The 16,721-nt window shown below is 46.8% G+C and overlaps 1 protein-coding gene across 3 annotated transcripts in view; it reads left to right on the top strand.

Annotated features, from left to right (window-relative positions):
* The first annotated feature begins 2,273 nt into the window (after positions 1–2,273).
* DOK7 (docking protein 7) overlaps positions 2,274–16,721 on the top strand; it is a 36,420-nt gene continuing 21,972 nt past the window's right edge. For all 3 annotated transcript variants that reach the window (XM_082238543.1, XM_082238541.1, XM_082238542.1), the window contains exons 1-5: positions 2,274–2,550; positions 2,702–2,747; positions 8,341–8,571; positions 11,712–11,912; positions 14,272–14,391. In XM_082238543.1, coding sequence (XP_082094669.1) covers positions 2,494–2,550; positions 2,702–2,747; positions 8,341–8,571; positions 11,712–11,912; positions 14,272–14,391 — 655 coding nt within the window. In that variant the 5' untranslated portion in view covers positions 2,274–2,493. The remainder of the gene's footprint in view (positions 2,551–2,701; positions 2,748–8,340; positions 8,572–11,711; positions 11,913–14,271; positions 14,392–16,721) is intronic.

Here is a 16,721-nt window from a genome sequence, read left to right on the forward strand (position 1 = left end):
AGCAGGTCTCCCTCAGAGGAGCCAGCTCTCGCCCCGACTCCGTTGCCAGGGTGATGCCCGCCGGGCCCGCCTTGACTACGGCCCCGTCGGCCACTGGCCGAGGCGGGCTGTCAATCACGGGGCCCTCGGCTGGCCCGGCGAGCCGGCGTGGCGGGAGGCGGCAGTTTTCGAGAGACTACAACTCCCACCATGCCCCTCCCCGCTCGGAGGCCCCGACGCGTGAGGCCTGGTGGGAAGTTCAGGCTTGCCCCGAGTTTGGAGAGAAAAGGCGGAAAAACGCGCTTCCCTCGCGCGCACCCCCCCCCGACCAAGCTCCTAAATAAAATGAGCTCTGGAAAGAAGCCCCTTTTGACGTATGTGCTTCGAAAATAATGACAGGAATCGCCACATCGCACACATTCATTCTCAGACCGAGGGTTAATTTTGTCGTTGCATTGCTCATTTTAGTTTTGAAAGACTGCACAAAACTACTCCGAAGAGAAGTGCCTAGTCAGCCGGTTAGGCCAAGGCCCCCATCTCCTCCAGCATCCTCGTCTCGCAGTGGCCGGGCAGAGGCCCTGGGAAGCCCATAAGCAGACACGGGGTGCAACCACCACAGTCTCCCGCGTCTCCCAGAAACTGGCATTCAAAGGCACCAAGGGCAGTGAAGGCAGGACCACTGTGGCTAGTGGCCCAACAGCCTTGTCCTCCCCGGATTTATCTGATCCTCTCTTAAAGCCATCCAAGTTGGTGGCCATTGCTTCGTCTCATGAGAGCAAATGCCAGTTTTATGTGCCATGTGAAGAAGCACTTTATTTATTTTGATCTGCCTTAACAAGTCCACTTTATTGAATGGCCCCAAGTTCTAGTACCGTGCAACAGGAAATATTTCTCTGTCCACTTTCTCCATAACAGGCAAGTACCCACTTGCGCACAAGTGGCATGCATGCGACCCCTGACGCACCAAAGTGGGACGGGGCGGGCTTACGCGCATCTTGATGTGCATGGTGCCTCAGAACTCAACCCCTGCGTAAAAGCTGTGCACGTTTCTTACCTTTGATCTAATTTAAAAAGCTACAAATGTTGCAACCTTTCCTCAAAGGGCAGTTGCACCATCCCCTTGATCATCTTGGGAGTGTTCCCTACTCTACAATATTATTTTTGGGGTAAAGCAACAAGTATTCCAAGTGTGGTCACACCATAGAGTTCAGCATTTAGGACAGTCATTTTTATTTTCAATCCCATTCCTAAAGATTCCTAGCACGGAATTTGCCTTTTTCACATTTGCCTCATCCTGGGTCAACATCTTCATCAAGCTATCAACGCTTTGGAGTACAAGCCTGGGCAGCGTGTCCGCAGGTCCTGGGCTTCCCAGGCAACAAGACCCCCCTCTTCACCTCGCTGATGTGGTCCAAAGGAAAGCAAGAGCAATACGTTTGGAACTAGTTTGGCTGAAGGAATTGCCAGAAGGAGCCTTAGGGAGTCCAGTCCAGATTTGTGTAGGATTTACTCCCAAAGATGTCCCACAAACCAGCGGATACAGATTTTTCCTCAGGGTTTACTCCCAAAGCCTTTCCCATTAATAAGCGTAGCTGCAAGGCATCAGGGGTTTAGGATCAAAGTCTTCCTTCTCTTAAAGCTACTCACTACAATCTCCATATCTTATTAATGGTCAGTCACTATCAGTTCTGTTCAGCACATATACAATGTTACCTTGGGTTACAGATGCTTCAGGTTACAGACTCCGCTAACCCAGAAATAGTACCTCGGGTTAAGAAATTTGCTTCAGGATGAGAACAGAAATCGCATGGCGGCGGCGCAGTGGCAGCGGGAGGCCCCATTAGCTAAGGTTAAGAACAGTTTCAGCTGAAGAACAGACCTCCAGAAGAATTAAGTTCTTAACCCAAGGTACCACTGTATGTGCATTTAGGGTTTTTTTTTGGGGGGGGGAGTTCCCCCTCAGTGCATCACTTTACACTTGCTTGTGTTGAACCGTGTTTGCCATTTTACTGCCCATTCAATTTGGGGAAATCCTTTGGGGCTTCTACTTGTTTTTGGTATTGTACACCTGATAGCTGCACTGCTCGCCTGTAACTTTTGATCCCTTTATGAACAATGAGCGAAAGCCAGAGAGAAGGCGAGGCAGCCAGCAGGCGCTCCTTGCAAGGGCTAGTCCCGCAGGAGGCCGGGGGAGGCGAGACCCTTGGGCGGCAGGTTTCCCAGGGGCAGTCGATCGCGAGGTCGATCTTTCTTTCCCCCTCCCCCTATTCCCGATCCCTTCTTCGCTGGGAGGCGCCCGTTTGGGGTTCGACCCAGGTGCCCCAACGCCACCAGCCCTGCAGCCCCGTCGGGCTCTCCGGCCGCCTCCCTCCGGCGCGCTCCCCTTTCTTCTCCCGGCTCGCCTCCGCCCCGCCTGCTCCCACTGGCAGCAGTGACCCAATAAAGCTATTTTGAAAGTGACCCCCGCAGCAGCTCAGCCCAGCCGGCAGCAGCTGTCGGAAATCATGACTGAAGATGACGGATTCCGCGGTGGTGGTGGAGGGCCCGCTCAAGTGGAGAGACGGCAAAAAGGTCCCCGGCGCCAAGCTCCCCCGGCCGGCGTTTTGTGCCTGGGGGCTGGGGGGGGTCGGGCGGGGGGTCGGGGGGCTGCCGGAGGGGCTCGGCGCGGTAGGGCGCGCCGCTCCCCGCCACCAACTGCATGTCTCTCTTTCTGTCTCCGCAGTGGAAGAACCGATGGGCGGTGCTGCGCAAACCTTCGCCGGTGGCGGGTGAGTCCGGGAGGGGGACGGACGGGACAAAGGGGCTTTTCGCTCTTTCCTCTTTGCTTTTCCCCCTTCGCAATGAGACCCGCGAGAGGGTTCCGCGGGCGCGCCGGGAGAGCGTGGGGACCCCGTGCGCCTTGGGGGAGAGAGGGCGCCCGGAGCAGAAGGGAAGGCGGCGAGGAGCGCGCTCTCCCCCTCGCCTCTCGCCCCCCGTCGCTGCCCTTGTCCGTCTCGCGGCTCTTCCTTTTCCCTTCCTGTTCTGGTGGCCGGAGGGCGCGCTAATTATAGAAAGAGGATATGGAAGGGGCCTGGAAGCCTGCGCGGATCAGTTGATCCTCCTCTATAAAACCAAATCTTGGATTCAGTTTCGAACCATTTCTATATTAAGAAGGCCATGCTATGGGCCGGGTCCTCTCAGTCTGCTGGTGTGTATTAAACACAAGCTGCGGGGCTAATATAAATAAATAAACACAGCGTAATATAAGATTATCCCGCTCCTAGTTTTTTTTCTGATGAAACCGTCTACAGTATAGGCTAGCTGCCTTTCAAAAGACCCACACCTTTCAATTAACTAAATTCCACTTGCATTCTTTTCTAGCTAGTTACATGCTGCCTCCATTTGTCTCTGTTCTTCAGCCTTTCCTTCCCAGTGACAATTGCCTCTTCTCTATGTATTAATGCATGTCTTATATTAGGTTTTTGAATATTAAAATTAACTTATATTGGATTGAAATTCATGCTGCAATAAATACTGAAATACACTTGCCTTCCCCCTGTTGGTAATCTTGCATGGATATGTAAAAAGTACAGTTTCAAGAAAAGTTCATAATTCTTGAGAGATATTTTATTTATTGCCATAAATTAATCTTACTCATGTTGAATGGATAACAAAAAATTAAACAAACTTTCTTAGGCAAAACGTGTTATTCCAGCAACCTCTTTGGAGACCTCTCAGAATAATTTACATTTTTGGAACAATAGGTATCATAAGTGGAATTATATGTCACATAGCTTTTATCTGCTCTTTGATTAGAGGTTATCTATCTATCTATCTATCTATGAGAGACATTTTTGTATGTGCTGTAACATTTTTTAAAAAATGCATCAAGAGCTTTATGTCACATAAAAAGTGTGTGCCAATAGGTTCTCAATATTAAAAATAAAAAGTAAAAGTGGAGGAAAGCACCCCCCCAAATGACCTGTAACTGATCTTTATGGTTGCCCAGTTCTAGTAAGGTGGACATGCTCTAGACCAGTGTTTCCCAACCACTGTTCCGCGGCACACTAGTGTGCCGCGAGATGTTGCCTGGTGTGCCGCGGGAAAAATTAAAAAAATTGAAAGATTTTTTTTTTTAAGTCAAATTTTCGATTGGGGCGCCGTCACTAGATGACCCCTGGGGTTCCCTCCCTCCCTCCCACTCTGCGCCTCCCTCCTCCTCCTCCTCCTCCGGGGAGGCCCTTCCTGGCTCTTGGCCAAGGCTTGGCGGCTGCCACTCACTCACTCGCTCGCCCACCCGTCCCTCCATCCCTGCACCCGGCCTCTCCCCCTCCGTCCCCGGCGGGGGGCTGCCGGGATCCATAGTCCCCTCGCCCTTGGGCTCCGCGCCCGCGCGGGGTGCACGAACTACGTTTCCCAGCGTGGCCGGGCGGGCCGGGCGTTTTGTTTGAAGCGCTCTTCTCCCGGCCATGGAATGAGCGCAGGGCGGCGGCCGGGCAGGCAGGGGCTCTTCCGCGCAGACCCCGCGCAGCCTGCCTGCGCCCCCACGGAGATCGGGCTGCAGGATGGAGCCCGGGGATCCCCGCGGAGGCGGAGCGGTGGAGGCGGAGGCTGCCCCCCAGGTAGGGCTGCGTCGGGGGGGGGGTTATTTTTGCAATGCTGCATCCGCGCTGGAGGGGACGCATCGGACCGCGGGGAGACCCCTTGGCGTGCGTGCAAGGCAGTGCAGGCGTGCAGGCGTTGCATGGAGTGCAGTGCAATGCAATGGCAACGCGGCGCCCTGCATGCATGCATGCAACTTCCACCGGCGCTCCGGACTTGGCAGGTGAGGGGGGTCCCCAGTGGGCGGCAGAGAGAGCCGGGAGGGCGAAGGGGAGCCGGGGGGAGCAGCGCTGCTCCCCGAGCCGAGCCCGGGGGGAAACTTCGGCGTCGTTGCGCCGGGTGTTGGAAGCGGAGGCTGGCGGGGGCCCCTCACCTGCAAAACCTGGTCACCTCTCATATATTTCATGCACTGCATTCATCGCCCGCTTTCTCCTCCAAGGAGCTCCCGGGGGCACGCGTGGTTCTCCCCGTGTTATCCTCGCAACAACAGCCCTGCGAGGTGGGTCAGGCGAGTGGCCCAAGGGAGCACCCAGGGATTGTCCTGGCCAGGTGGGGTGATTTGAACCCTGCTCTCTGCCCGGTCTTCGTCCTCATTTAGCCCCCACATGTGCATGACTGTGCATGACTGAGGTTTCCCCCCCTCGTCTTGGCTATGGTGTGAGTCTGTGCTGTTAATTAATGGGGTTCTGCCTTCGGAGAAGATGAGCCAGCCCTCAAGGAGGTGATTATGTAATTTGCTAGCAATTCATGTCCCTCCCGGCGTGACACTGCGCGCTGACGTCATGGGGCTGTAATGGTGGTGTGCCTCGAGATTTTTTTCATGAAACAAGTGTGCCTTTGCCCAAAAAAGGTTGGGAAACACTGCTCTAGACATTTCAGGGTAATCCTCCCACCCTTGTTGCATCAGAATGAGATAAGGCCGGCTTGAACTTTGATTCCTCTGCTGGAGAGGAGATCCCAGTCTCCAGAATTGCCCTGCCTTACATCTCAAAAGCAGGATCTGTGCTCTTCTTTTTATGCTCTCTTTTATTTTAATGACACATCTTCAACAAGGACTTAGGTTTTTTCTTTTAAAAAGTATGATGCAGGTGAAGATAGGTGAGCTCTATGGGGGCTGAGTCTTTTCTGCCATCCGTTTCTGGCTTGTGATGTGGAGGGAGAAGCAGAGTCTAGATAAGCCAGATGCTACATCGTTTTGCGGCAATTCTTGTACTTCTCCCTACCCTGCCGTTTCTTCAAAGGAGTCAGTTGGGGCTTGCTTTTCTTTGGGGAGCACTTGGCAGACAAGAATGGAGAGGGTATGCTTGAGCTGCCTGCTTCTTTCCTAAGCTACAGTACATGATTGCAGGAAGGCATTTTCCTTGGCCTTTTCTGTTGGTCTAGGGCAGCAGGGAAGTGGAGGCAGCATGATGAACTTGAAATACAGCTGCCCTTTTCTCTATCCTGTTACACCATCCCCTCAAGTTCAAGTGGACTGGGCAGAGAGGAACAACTGGGCAGAGAGGAACAACTGGGCAGAGGGGGCACCAGAGTTTGAGAAGGATATTGACAAGCTGGAACATGTGCAGTGGAGGGCGACCAAGATGATCTGGTCTGGAAACCAAGCCTTATGATGAATGGTTGAAGGAGTTGGGTATGTTTCGCCTAGGAAACAGGAAAATGAGAGGAGATATGATAGCCTACTTCAAATATCTGAAGGACTGTCAATCACATGGAAGATGGAGTGAGCTTGTTTGCTCCTGCTCCAGAGAGTAGGACCCAATCCAAAGAATCCAAATTACAAGGAAGGAGATTCCAACTAAACATCAGGAAGAACTTTCTGATAGGCTATTTCAGAATGTGGTGGAGTATCCTTTACTGGAGGTTTTTCAACAGAGGTTGGATCTGTCAGGGATTATTTGCAGGGGGTTGGACTAGATGATCCTTGTGGATCCCTTACAACTCTATGATTCTATCAAAAGGAGGTACAATTCCTCATAGCCTTTCTGTTTTTACTCCCATTTTTCTCTCCTGCCTTTGCTGCCTTCTCAGGGTTGGGCAAGCATAATAGGCAATAGACACCTGCGAAGTTGCAGCCCTTGCCCTTGGGCTTTCTTCCATTTGACCCCACCATTGACTTACCCTATCTTCAGGAGCAGGCAATCCATTCAGTGACAAACTCCACTTTCCCCTGTTCTCAGTGACATGGGTAGGATTGCAGTACCCTTGGGTACAACACAGTGGTTGAGGCCTCAAAGGGTTTGCCTTATAGGGGAAACCTCAAAGGATTCGCATATGAAAATGCACTGACTTGGTTTTAAATAAGAGTTTTGAGGCCCCAGTGACTAAGCAACTTTAGACCCACTTACCTGAAAATAAGTCCTAATGAATTCAATAGGACTTACTTCTGAGTAGACATGAATAGGATTGTGCTGTAACTCAGCATTTGCTAGGGCGGAAACAGGAGCTGCTTCTCCCATATTTGTTACTTAATACCACAAATCTCACAGCACGATCTATGGCACCCAATGGTCCTTTAGCAGCTCCATCACTCAGATGTGGATCCCATCTTCCAGTTGGTAGCCCCTTTTTTCTCAGGAGTGAAGCTCTTTGGTAGTTCCTTAAAGAAGGTCCTCATGGGGACTAATGAAAAGAAGAAAGCCTTGGCTAAGAAGAAGAAAAGGCTACACGGTCCCAGTCCTCTCAGGTCTTCAGTCAACACTAAAGACTCAGAGAGACTACCAACGACAAGACTAAGTGACAACATCACAAGACTTTGAGCATTTAATTGTTTAAATGCTAAATTGCTTATTTTATTATACTGTCTCTAAACCATGTGTCAGGTGCGGGTGGTGGTTGCTCGTGAGTAACCAGGCAGGACTCCGAGCTGTCTTTTACAGGTTTTATTGGTGCAAACTATTTACAGTGCAGAACCACAAAGTTCATGTCCGTCTTAGTCACTTGCAGATTCCGGGAGTGGCCCCTTCCGGTTTCTCCCCCAACACAAGAACTTAGACACCCCGAATCTCTACTTCCCCTCTTTACGTTTCACCCCTCTGCGTAAGCTGGGCGACGGAAACGTTATGTGGTGAGGCGCTAGGGCTCTCAGCAGCACCTTTGAGCCCTCCCTTTGCTTGGCTGCCCCCTTCCCTCTCTTCTCCGCTGGAGGTGTGGCTTTCCCCACTGCTGGAGGAGGAGCTGCTCCTCAGAAGCATCTGAGGCTCTCTGTATCCCCCTGCCTCCCTCCCCTGTTCCGATGGCAGTCCCCTGGTACCATGATAAGAACGTTTGAAAAAAGAAGCCTGTGCATTGAAAATATGGAAATAAATAATTATTCTCATTCTAGTGCTTTGGTGGTAGCATGTGAAATGAGGGTGATTTCTTTCCTGCTTTCTTCAGAACAGCCACAGTGACAGAACTGGGAAGAGATATAGACAATATACGTTTATTTTCTGAATAGCTAACAAAAGATAGCATTAGGATAACGACATAGATTTTGTTTTAACCCATAAATTCATGTTGATAATCTTGCGGAGTGGTGGAATTATTTTTTCCACAAGGTGAGATGGCTTTGCAGAACATGGCAATGTTTGCACACCTGAATTAGCGTAGTACCTGTAATTATTCCTTTTGTTTGTGATAAGTGTTTATATATGGTGCTTTATCATCTATATTATCTGATTAGGAAATGTTTCAGGAAATGAGTCCTGGTTAATACTAAGGATAAATTCTGAACAGCATGAGAATAAATGTTGCATTGCATCCATACTTTGTATTTGATCACAGGCTTCCATCTTTCAGATTGCTTGCTTATGCTTATATACAAGGAAAGATCTGAACGACTGAAGGGGCTGAAGGAGAGGAACAGCGTGACTTTGGAAGACATCTGTGGCCTGGATCCTGGGCTTTGTTATGAGGGTCTGAATCACACTCTTGCCATCATCTGTCTGAGTCAAGTTGTTATGCTGGGCTTTGAAAACAAGGAAACCATGCATGCCTGGGATCTGCGCATTCGCTACAGTTTAGGTGAAGGTAATGTTTGCTTCTTTTAAACACATGGTTCATTTGGTTAAAGCAAAAATACTGTCTACAGGAATGTGCTTTTGGTGCATAAGGGAATTTCTGAAGTACTTTGTGATATACAGTAGCTTAGAGACCAGAGAGAAAAGAAAAAACATTAACAATTTTACTAGCCTATGTGCAAACCTAAACAACTGTTTGGCTCCCATGGGCTTTGTAAACCTAGCATCAGTGACCATTTATACATATCAGCAAATTCATTCATGCACCTCTGTTTTTGTGAAGGTGAATAACATGGAGTTATCTCATAGCTCTGAGCCATCCCACATTGGTCCAGAAGTATTGTGAGTCCACAATGCTTCAGAGATTACACAACTCTTGCTTTGTGTTTTGGTTGAATCATGCTTCCCCTTATCCTATTTTATTTTATTTTTTACAGTGATATTGTTAACATATGATGCTTCCCTGCTCCTTGGTTGCCTTCTACAATTAGTTTGGCTGCTTGTCCCTCTTTTCTTTTGCTTTTTATAGCATCTCTCAGGACAGAGATTGGGAACTTGAGGCTCTCCAGATGTTATTGCAGTAGAAATCGCATCATTGGTTGGGGCTGATGGGAGTTGGAGTGCGACAACATCTGGAGAAATGGAGGACCAGAGTTTCTCCAATCCTGTCTTAGGGTCTGTTGTCGTGACCACTTCATCCTTAGCTGTCATGTAAAAATGTCAGTCTCATGAAGGTTGATGGTCTCAGCATTTTACGCACCATTGCGAATCAACCTGAATATGAGTGCTGGTATGCAGGAGCTTGAAGCTGGCACACTAGAAAGCTGTGTTATAAGGAAAAATTGGGGTTCTTAACGAATATCTCCACCCGTTGATGCTTAATTCCTACTCCCTACTTCTCCCATGCAGATGCCCCCTAGGTCATTTCAACCGTCTGTGACTCTAAGACTGGAAGTAGGCTTAGGTAAGGGGAAAGCTTCAGGAGGAGTGTTGCTTCACTCGCTCTTGCTGGTTTAATTCTCCCCTGCAAGTGTCCCTGTACCACTGAGATGATAACTCACTTGATGGAGAGCAGATTTTCTGAATAGTTGTGGCTCGAGTACAGTGGTACCTCGGGTTACATACGCTTCAGGTTACATACGCTTTAGGTTACAGACTTTGCTAACCCAGAAATAGTGCTTCAGGTTAAGAACTTTGCTTCAGGATGAGAACAGAAATTGTGCTCCAGCGGTGTGGCAGCAGCAGGAGGCCCCATTAGCTAAAGTGGTGCTTCAGGTTAAGAACAATTTCAGGTTAAGTACAGACCTCCGGAACAAATTAAGTACTTAACCCGAGGTACCACTGTATAAGTGAGAGTGTGGTGTAGTGGTTAAGAGCGGTGGCCTCGTAATCTGGGGAACCGGGTTCGATTCCCCGCTCCTCCACATGCAGCTGCTGGGTGACCTTGGGCCAGTCACGCTTCTGTGAAGTCTCTCAGCCCCACTCACCTCACAGAGTGTTTGTTGTGGGGGAGGAAGGGAAAGGAGAATGTGAGCCGCTTTGAGACTCCTTCGGGTAGTGATAAAGCGGGATATCAAACCCAAACTCCTCTTCGTCTTCTTTTTCTCTCTCCCCCCCCCCACTTCACATCTTGTTAAAATGCAGCCTTCCCTTTGTTGCCATTAAATTAATGTCTTTTTCTGTGAAATATGAAAAAGATTGTTTCAGTACAGTGGTACCTCCGGTTAAGTATTTAATTCATTCCGGAGGTCCGTTCTTAACCTAAAACCGTTCTTAACGTGAAGCACCATTTTAGCTAATGGGGCCTCCTGCTGCCACTGCGCCACCAGAGCACGATTTCTGTTCTCATCCTGAAGCAAAGTTCTTAACCCGAGGTACCACTGTATAAGTGAGAGTGTGGTGTAGTGGTTAAGAGCGGTGGCCTCGTAATCTGGGGAACCGGGTTCGCGTCTCCGCTCCTCCACATGCAGCTGCTGGGTGACCTTGGGCCAGTCACACTTCTCTGAAATCTCTCAGCCCCACTCACCTCACAGAGTGTTTGTTGTGGGGAAGGAAGGGAAAGGAGAATGTTATCCGTTTTTGAGACTCCTTCAGGTAGTGATAAAGTGGGATATCAAATCCAAACTCCTCTTCTTCTCCTTTCTCTCTCTCTCCCCCCCCCCACTTCACATCTTGTTAAAATGCAGCCTTCCCTTTGTTGCCATTAAATTAATGTCTTTTTCTGTGAAATATGAAAAAGATTGTTTCAGTACAGTGGTACCTCCGGTTAAGTACTTAATTCATTCCGGAGGTCAGTTCTTAACCTAAAACTGTTCTTAACGTGAAGCACCACTTTAGCTAATGGGGCCTCCCGCTGCCACTGCGCCGCCGCCATGCGATTTCTGTTCTCATCCTGAAGCAAAGTTCTTAACCCGAGGTACTATTTCTAGGTTAGCAGAGTCTGTAACCTGAAGCGTCTGTAACCTGAGGTACAACTGTAGTTGGAAGTTCTTTGCTCTTAAAATATTCAGCCATTTGCTGTTATATATTTAAAAATAAAATTAAAATAAAATTGTAATGAAATTACAGGAAAAGAGGTTACCAGCACCAAGTTTTATTTTATGTCTTGTAGCCTTGCTAAGCGTCATTATATGAACATGGATTAGCATGAACATTTTTATGTTAGTGGTAATGAAACCAGTCTGCGTGCGCATTTTACTGTTTAAGTAAAGGTAAAGGTAAAGGTACCCCTGCCCGTATGGGCCAGTCGTGTCCGACTCTAGGGTTGTGCGCTCATCTCGCTCAAGAGGCCGGGAGCCAGCGCTGTCCGAAGACACTTCCGGGTCACGTGGCCAGCGTGACAAAGCTGCTCTGGCGAGCCAGCACCAGTGCAGCACACGGAAACGCTGTTTACCTTCCCGCTATAAAGCGGTCCCTGTTTATCTACTTGCACTTAGGGGTGCTTTCGAACTGCTAGGTGGGCAGGAGCTGGGACCGAAAGATGGGAGTTCACCCTGCCGCGGGGATTCGAACCGCCGACCATGCGATCGGCAAGTCCTAGGCACTGAGGTTTTACCCACAGCGCTACCCGCGTCCCATTACTGTTTAATTATTTTTGGTAAAATGATTAAATTAATCCCTTGTACTTTCATTTCCCCCTCCTTCTGATAGTTCACAGGTTTCATGTTGTGGTAGCACCAGGAACTAAACTGGAGAGTGGTCCAGCAACTCTCCACTTTTGCAATGATATCCTAGTACTAGCAAAAGATAACCCACCCTCTATCATGGGACAATGGAAACTCTCAGATCTGCGACGCTACGGAGCTGTTCCTAATGGATTTGTCTTTGAAGGAGGAACTCGGTGTGGTTTCTGTGAGTTTTCTGCACTTAAATTATGATTAGCTTTTTGAATATAGAAAATTGTAGGATGATAGCATCTCATCAGTTAGGGATCTGTATGTAAGAATATATACAGCGGTGCCCCGCAAGACGAATGCCTCGCAAGACGGAAAACTCGCTAGACGAAAGAGTTTTCCGTTTTGGAGGTGCTTCGCAAAACGAATTTCCTATGGGCTTGCTTCGCAAGACGACAATGTATTGCGAGTTCCTGCTGGTTCCCCCCCCCTTTTCTAAGCCGCTAAGCCGCTTATCAGCTGATCCGATCAGCAGATAAGCCGCTAAAAGCCACTAATAGCGCTAATAGCACTAATCCGCTAATCCTTCAATGGGCTTGCTTCGCAAGACGAAAAAACCGCTAGACAAAGAGAATCACAGAACGGATTCTTTTCGTCTTGCGAGGCACCACTGTATATTAAAAATATTAGGGCTGCAAATAAAGTGGCAAAATGGTCCTAAAATATAATGTTCTATTATGTCTGTGAACAACTATGTGAAACTGTGTGGATGTGCATTCTTCTCAGAAAGGGGAGGTTTATTTGCACAACTTGACATATCCCACCCCATTCTGTGGCTTTTAGTCACATTGGCTAGCTGTGTCCCTTTGATAATGAATGTATTCTCTTCCAAGAACTGGAAAAACATTATTCTGTCAAGTAATGTAGAGCATTCATAGGGCATTGTAGACATCAATAAATTAGAGGTAAAATGAATTTTTGTGACGTTTGATTTTTGTGTTGAAATATGAATATTGAAATATGAATATGGATGAACCTTTCAATACAGCTAAGCAAATCTCTCTCTCCCTCTCCCTCTCCCTCTCTCACTCACATACACAATCAAAATAGTGTATTTCCCCATTTTTTATGTTAATCACAGTTCAAACAGACCTATGCAAATGCCCCCCCCCCCGAACTTAATGTTTAGGCACTAGGGAATTTTGTAGTCCCATTAGGAGCAAGGGAACTGTGCATTCTCAAAATTTGTCAGAATAAGCTTGGAGAATCTCCTTTATACACTTTCTGAAAGCCTTCCATCTTCCTTGTACAGAAATAATGATTTGACTCAACATTGTGAAATTTACCCAGTTAATTTCAATTGCCTCTCCAGCTTTGTTTAACTTTGATTCAGTGATTGATTTTGCTGATTTATTAGCACACTCACAAACTCTTGAGTCTATTTTTAAATAAAGCATATTTTGGGTTTTGCAAGGTAATTTTTTAAAAGAAAGAAATGGTTTTTTTCCCCTAAAGGGATTTCCAAGTTTTTTAAAAAAAGAATTTTTAAATTGAGCTGTTGGAAGAACAATATTCTTACTCTGTAAAAAGGTTTTTTTTTAATGGATATTCAACTGCTGTCCACTATAATGGCTCCCCCTAGTGAGTAGCAAAGGAGGCAGCTATTTTTATGAGTTTGAATTTTCCAAAATTCACCCCAGAACAGGTGTTGGGGGGGGGCAGGAAACAGCTCCCTTGCAAAAGAATTTTGTCTCCCTATCATTAAAATATTTCCTAATAAAAATACCCCATTTGAAACAGCTGTGAACCAGTCCATGTCAGTTTATTACAGGATTTGGGAGCTAACCCTATGGACTATTTTAGGGATTGTGTGGTTTCCTGGAGCCTTAATATCCAGATTTCACTCACTTTATTCCCAAGTCTAGAATGTGGGCAAATATTAGATAATGTTTCGGGGGGATACTTTAGATAATGTTTCGGGGGAAACAGACTGAAAAATTAGGAATCATTTTTGTCAATGAAATAATAAAAAAGACCTTTTGGCTTATTTCTAGGAAAAAAACAAGTAGTAAAATAATATTTAAAAAGGAAAGGCAGTTAAAATTTCCTTTTCAAAGCATTTGATCACTATTCATTCTAGACTGAAATAATATATTCAAAATGTTTGATAGAAGATCGGGTTCTTGTTTCATTGTGTCCAAACCACCGTAAAAAAAAGCCTTCTGCAACTATGTGGTTTTTGCTATATTTAATTATCCACTAAGACAAGAGCCCAATAATGTGTTGCCCTTCACAAACAAAAGTTCACAATGCGGCACAAGATAGCACCTTTTCCTCTCTGGTTCAAGAATTTGACCAAAACAGCAACCACAAGTCCATATTATTATAGTGCTCTGGTCTAGTACAGAAACACCAGATGGTACACAGGTTAAGAACCTCTGAAATGTGACCGCTTAAGGATAAGATCTTTCTGGAAGCAATTCTAGAGCCAGCATAGCATATAGATTGCTCCTTAGGTTGTTTTGATGTTGCATAAATATGCCAATGTGTCCTTCATCCAGATTTAAAATTGTCCTAAACATTTTGCTTTCTTTCAGGGGCTGGTGTGTTTTTTTTATCTTGCATGGAAGGAGAAAAGATCAGCTTTCTCTTTGATTGCATTGTTCATGGCATCTCTCCAATGAAAGGCCCTTTTGGTCTACGTCCAGTCCTGCCAGGTTAGTTTTGGATGTATAGCATAACTAGCACTTTTTTTCAGCCGGAACTCAGTTCCAGCACCTCTCAGGTAGGCGCCATTGCCATTATAAGAGAACAAGGGGTGCATTTATGGTGAGTTCTGGCACCTCTTTTTCTAGAAAAATAGCACTGTGCATAACCATGTAACAAGGGAGTTTAGCTTGCATAATATATTTCACTTTGATTGGAATAAGAGGTTCTGGATGCATAAAATGTTTGTCATCATTAAACATCAAAACACAATTACATGTACATTTTTGCTTGGATTGTCTAAATAAAAGGTATATATATAGTTGCATAGGTAAAGAGACCCCTGACAGTTAAGTCCAGTCGTGAATGACTCTGGGGTTGTGGTGCTCATCTCGTTTTACTGGCCGAGAGAAGCGGCGTTTGTCTGCAGACAGTTTTCCCGGGTCATGTGGCCAGCATGACTAAGCTGCTTCTGGCGAAACCAGAGCAGTGCACGGAAACGTCGTTTACCTTCCCGCCGGAGCGGTACCTGTTTATCTACTTGCACTTTTGGGTGTGCTTTCGAACTGCTAGGTTGGCAGGAGCTGGGACCGAGCAATGGGAGCTCACCCCATGGCGGGGATTCGAACCGCTAACCTGATTGACAAGCCCTAGGCTCTGTGGTTTAGACCACAGCGCCACCTGCGTCCCATATAGCTGCATAAATGTTTATAAATGTTAAAAAGCTAGAGGGGAACCCAACTTTAATTTGAGATGTTGAGTTGAGTTGCATCACACTACTCTGAAAATTAACTTGTTAAACTTTGACATAATTGGAAGTTGCCAGGTAATTAATTTTGAAAGTAAAAATTTTCCTTGCTAGGCAACCATCAAGAGCATTGCTATTAGTTCAGTTTAGTATCAGGTGAATCATAGGATCATAGAATTGTAGAGTTGGAAGGGACTCAAGTGGCAGCTGGTCTAATGCAATGCAGGAATCTCAACCACAACAGATGACCATCCATCTCTGCTTGTAAACCTCCAAGGAGAGTCCACCACATTCTAAGGAAGTCCATTCCACTGCCAAAAAGCTCTTACAGTGAGAAAGTTCATCCCGATGTTTAGTTGGCATCTCCTTTCTTGTAATTTGAAACTATTGGTTCAAGTCCTATCCTCCAGAGCAGGAGAACACAAGCTTGCTTCATCTTCCATGGCACATACCCAACTCCCTTAACCTTTCCTCATCAGTCTTGGTTTCCAGACCCTTGATTATCTTGGTCACTCTCCTCTGCACATGTTCTAGCTTGTCAATATCCTTCTTAAATTGTGATGACCAGAACTGGACGCAGTACTCCAGGTGTGGTCTGACCAAGGCAGAATAGAGTGGTGCTACACCCTGAGAATGGCTGACTGGCAAGCTAAACCAAGTGAGGGTAGCCAATGGATCTTAAATCCTTGGTGAGTTAGGGACTTGCCCTGCATGTGAAGACAGGCTCTGGTGGATTGAGCAGAAGAGACCCACAGTGGGCCAATGGTCAAGAAGGCAGTTTCTGCACGTGCTGTCAAGGGAAGTAAGGACAGATGGGGCTCAACCTCCACTGCCTTTTGGGATATCTTTGGGAGAAGAAAAGTCTCAGGAGTAAACCCTAGACAAATCCAGAGTGGAGTCCCTAAGATGGTTGGATGGAGCCTTGTACACTCCTTCCAGCAACTCCTGCAGCCAAGCTGATGCCAAACATATTGCTCTGCTTTTCTTTGGACCACCTCAGCGAGGCCAGGGGGGGGGGTTGTTGTCTGGGCAGCCCAGGACCTCCAGACACACGGCCCATTCTTGCACCCTGGTGAGGTCACTTTGGTGCTGTTAACGCAAAGGTTAGACTTCACCCCTGGAGGCAGACTCCATTGTCTCTCGAGACAGATGGATGCCAACAACAACTGGTTGGTTAGAAGGAAACAATCATATTGTGTAGTTTGAAATACATGAATACATTATTAGCACCCCAAATTTTTAGTCCAAGCATCATTAGTTCAGTTGTATCTCATAGAATGAGACAAACCTTGAAGAAACATGATTTACAGGTCAATTCTACAGGTGTTGACTCAGCTGTAAATCCCAGTAGGCTCAATTGGGCTCACTTTCTGATAGGTGTGCATAGGATTTCAGCTGTTAAATATTTAGAACATTAACACTTAAACTTCAAAGTGGTTCAAGAAATCACTGTGTGGTCTTCAACAACCTAGATTAAAATTTGTGCATCCTACCAGATTAAATGAGGGCATGGTTGTCACTGAAAGGAAAGTAATATCTGACAAATGGTGAAAATAGCATTGATGTCTAGCCATTCAAATATCTTTTTACAAA

Source organism: Podarcis vaucheri, assembly GCF_965113315.1.
Source record: "Podarcis vaucheri genome assembly, chromosome: 9".
Taxonomy (NCBI): Eukaryota; Metazoa; Chordata; class Lepidosauria; order Squamata; family Lacertidae; genus Podarcis; species Podarcis vaucheri.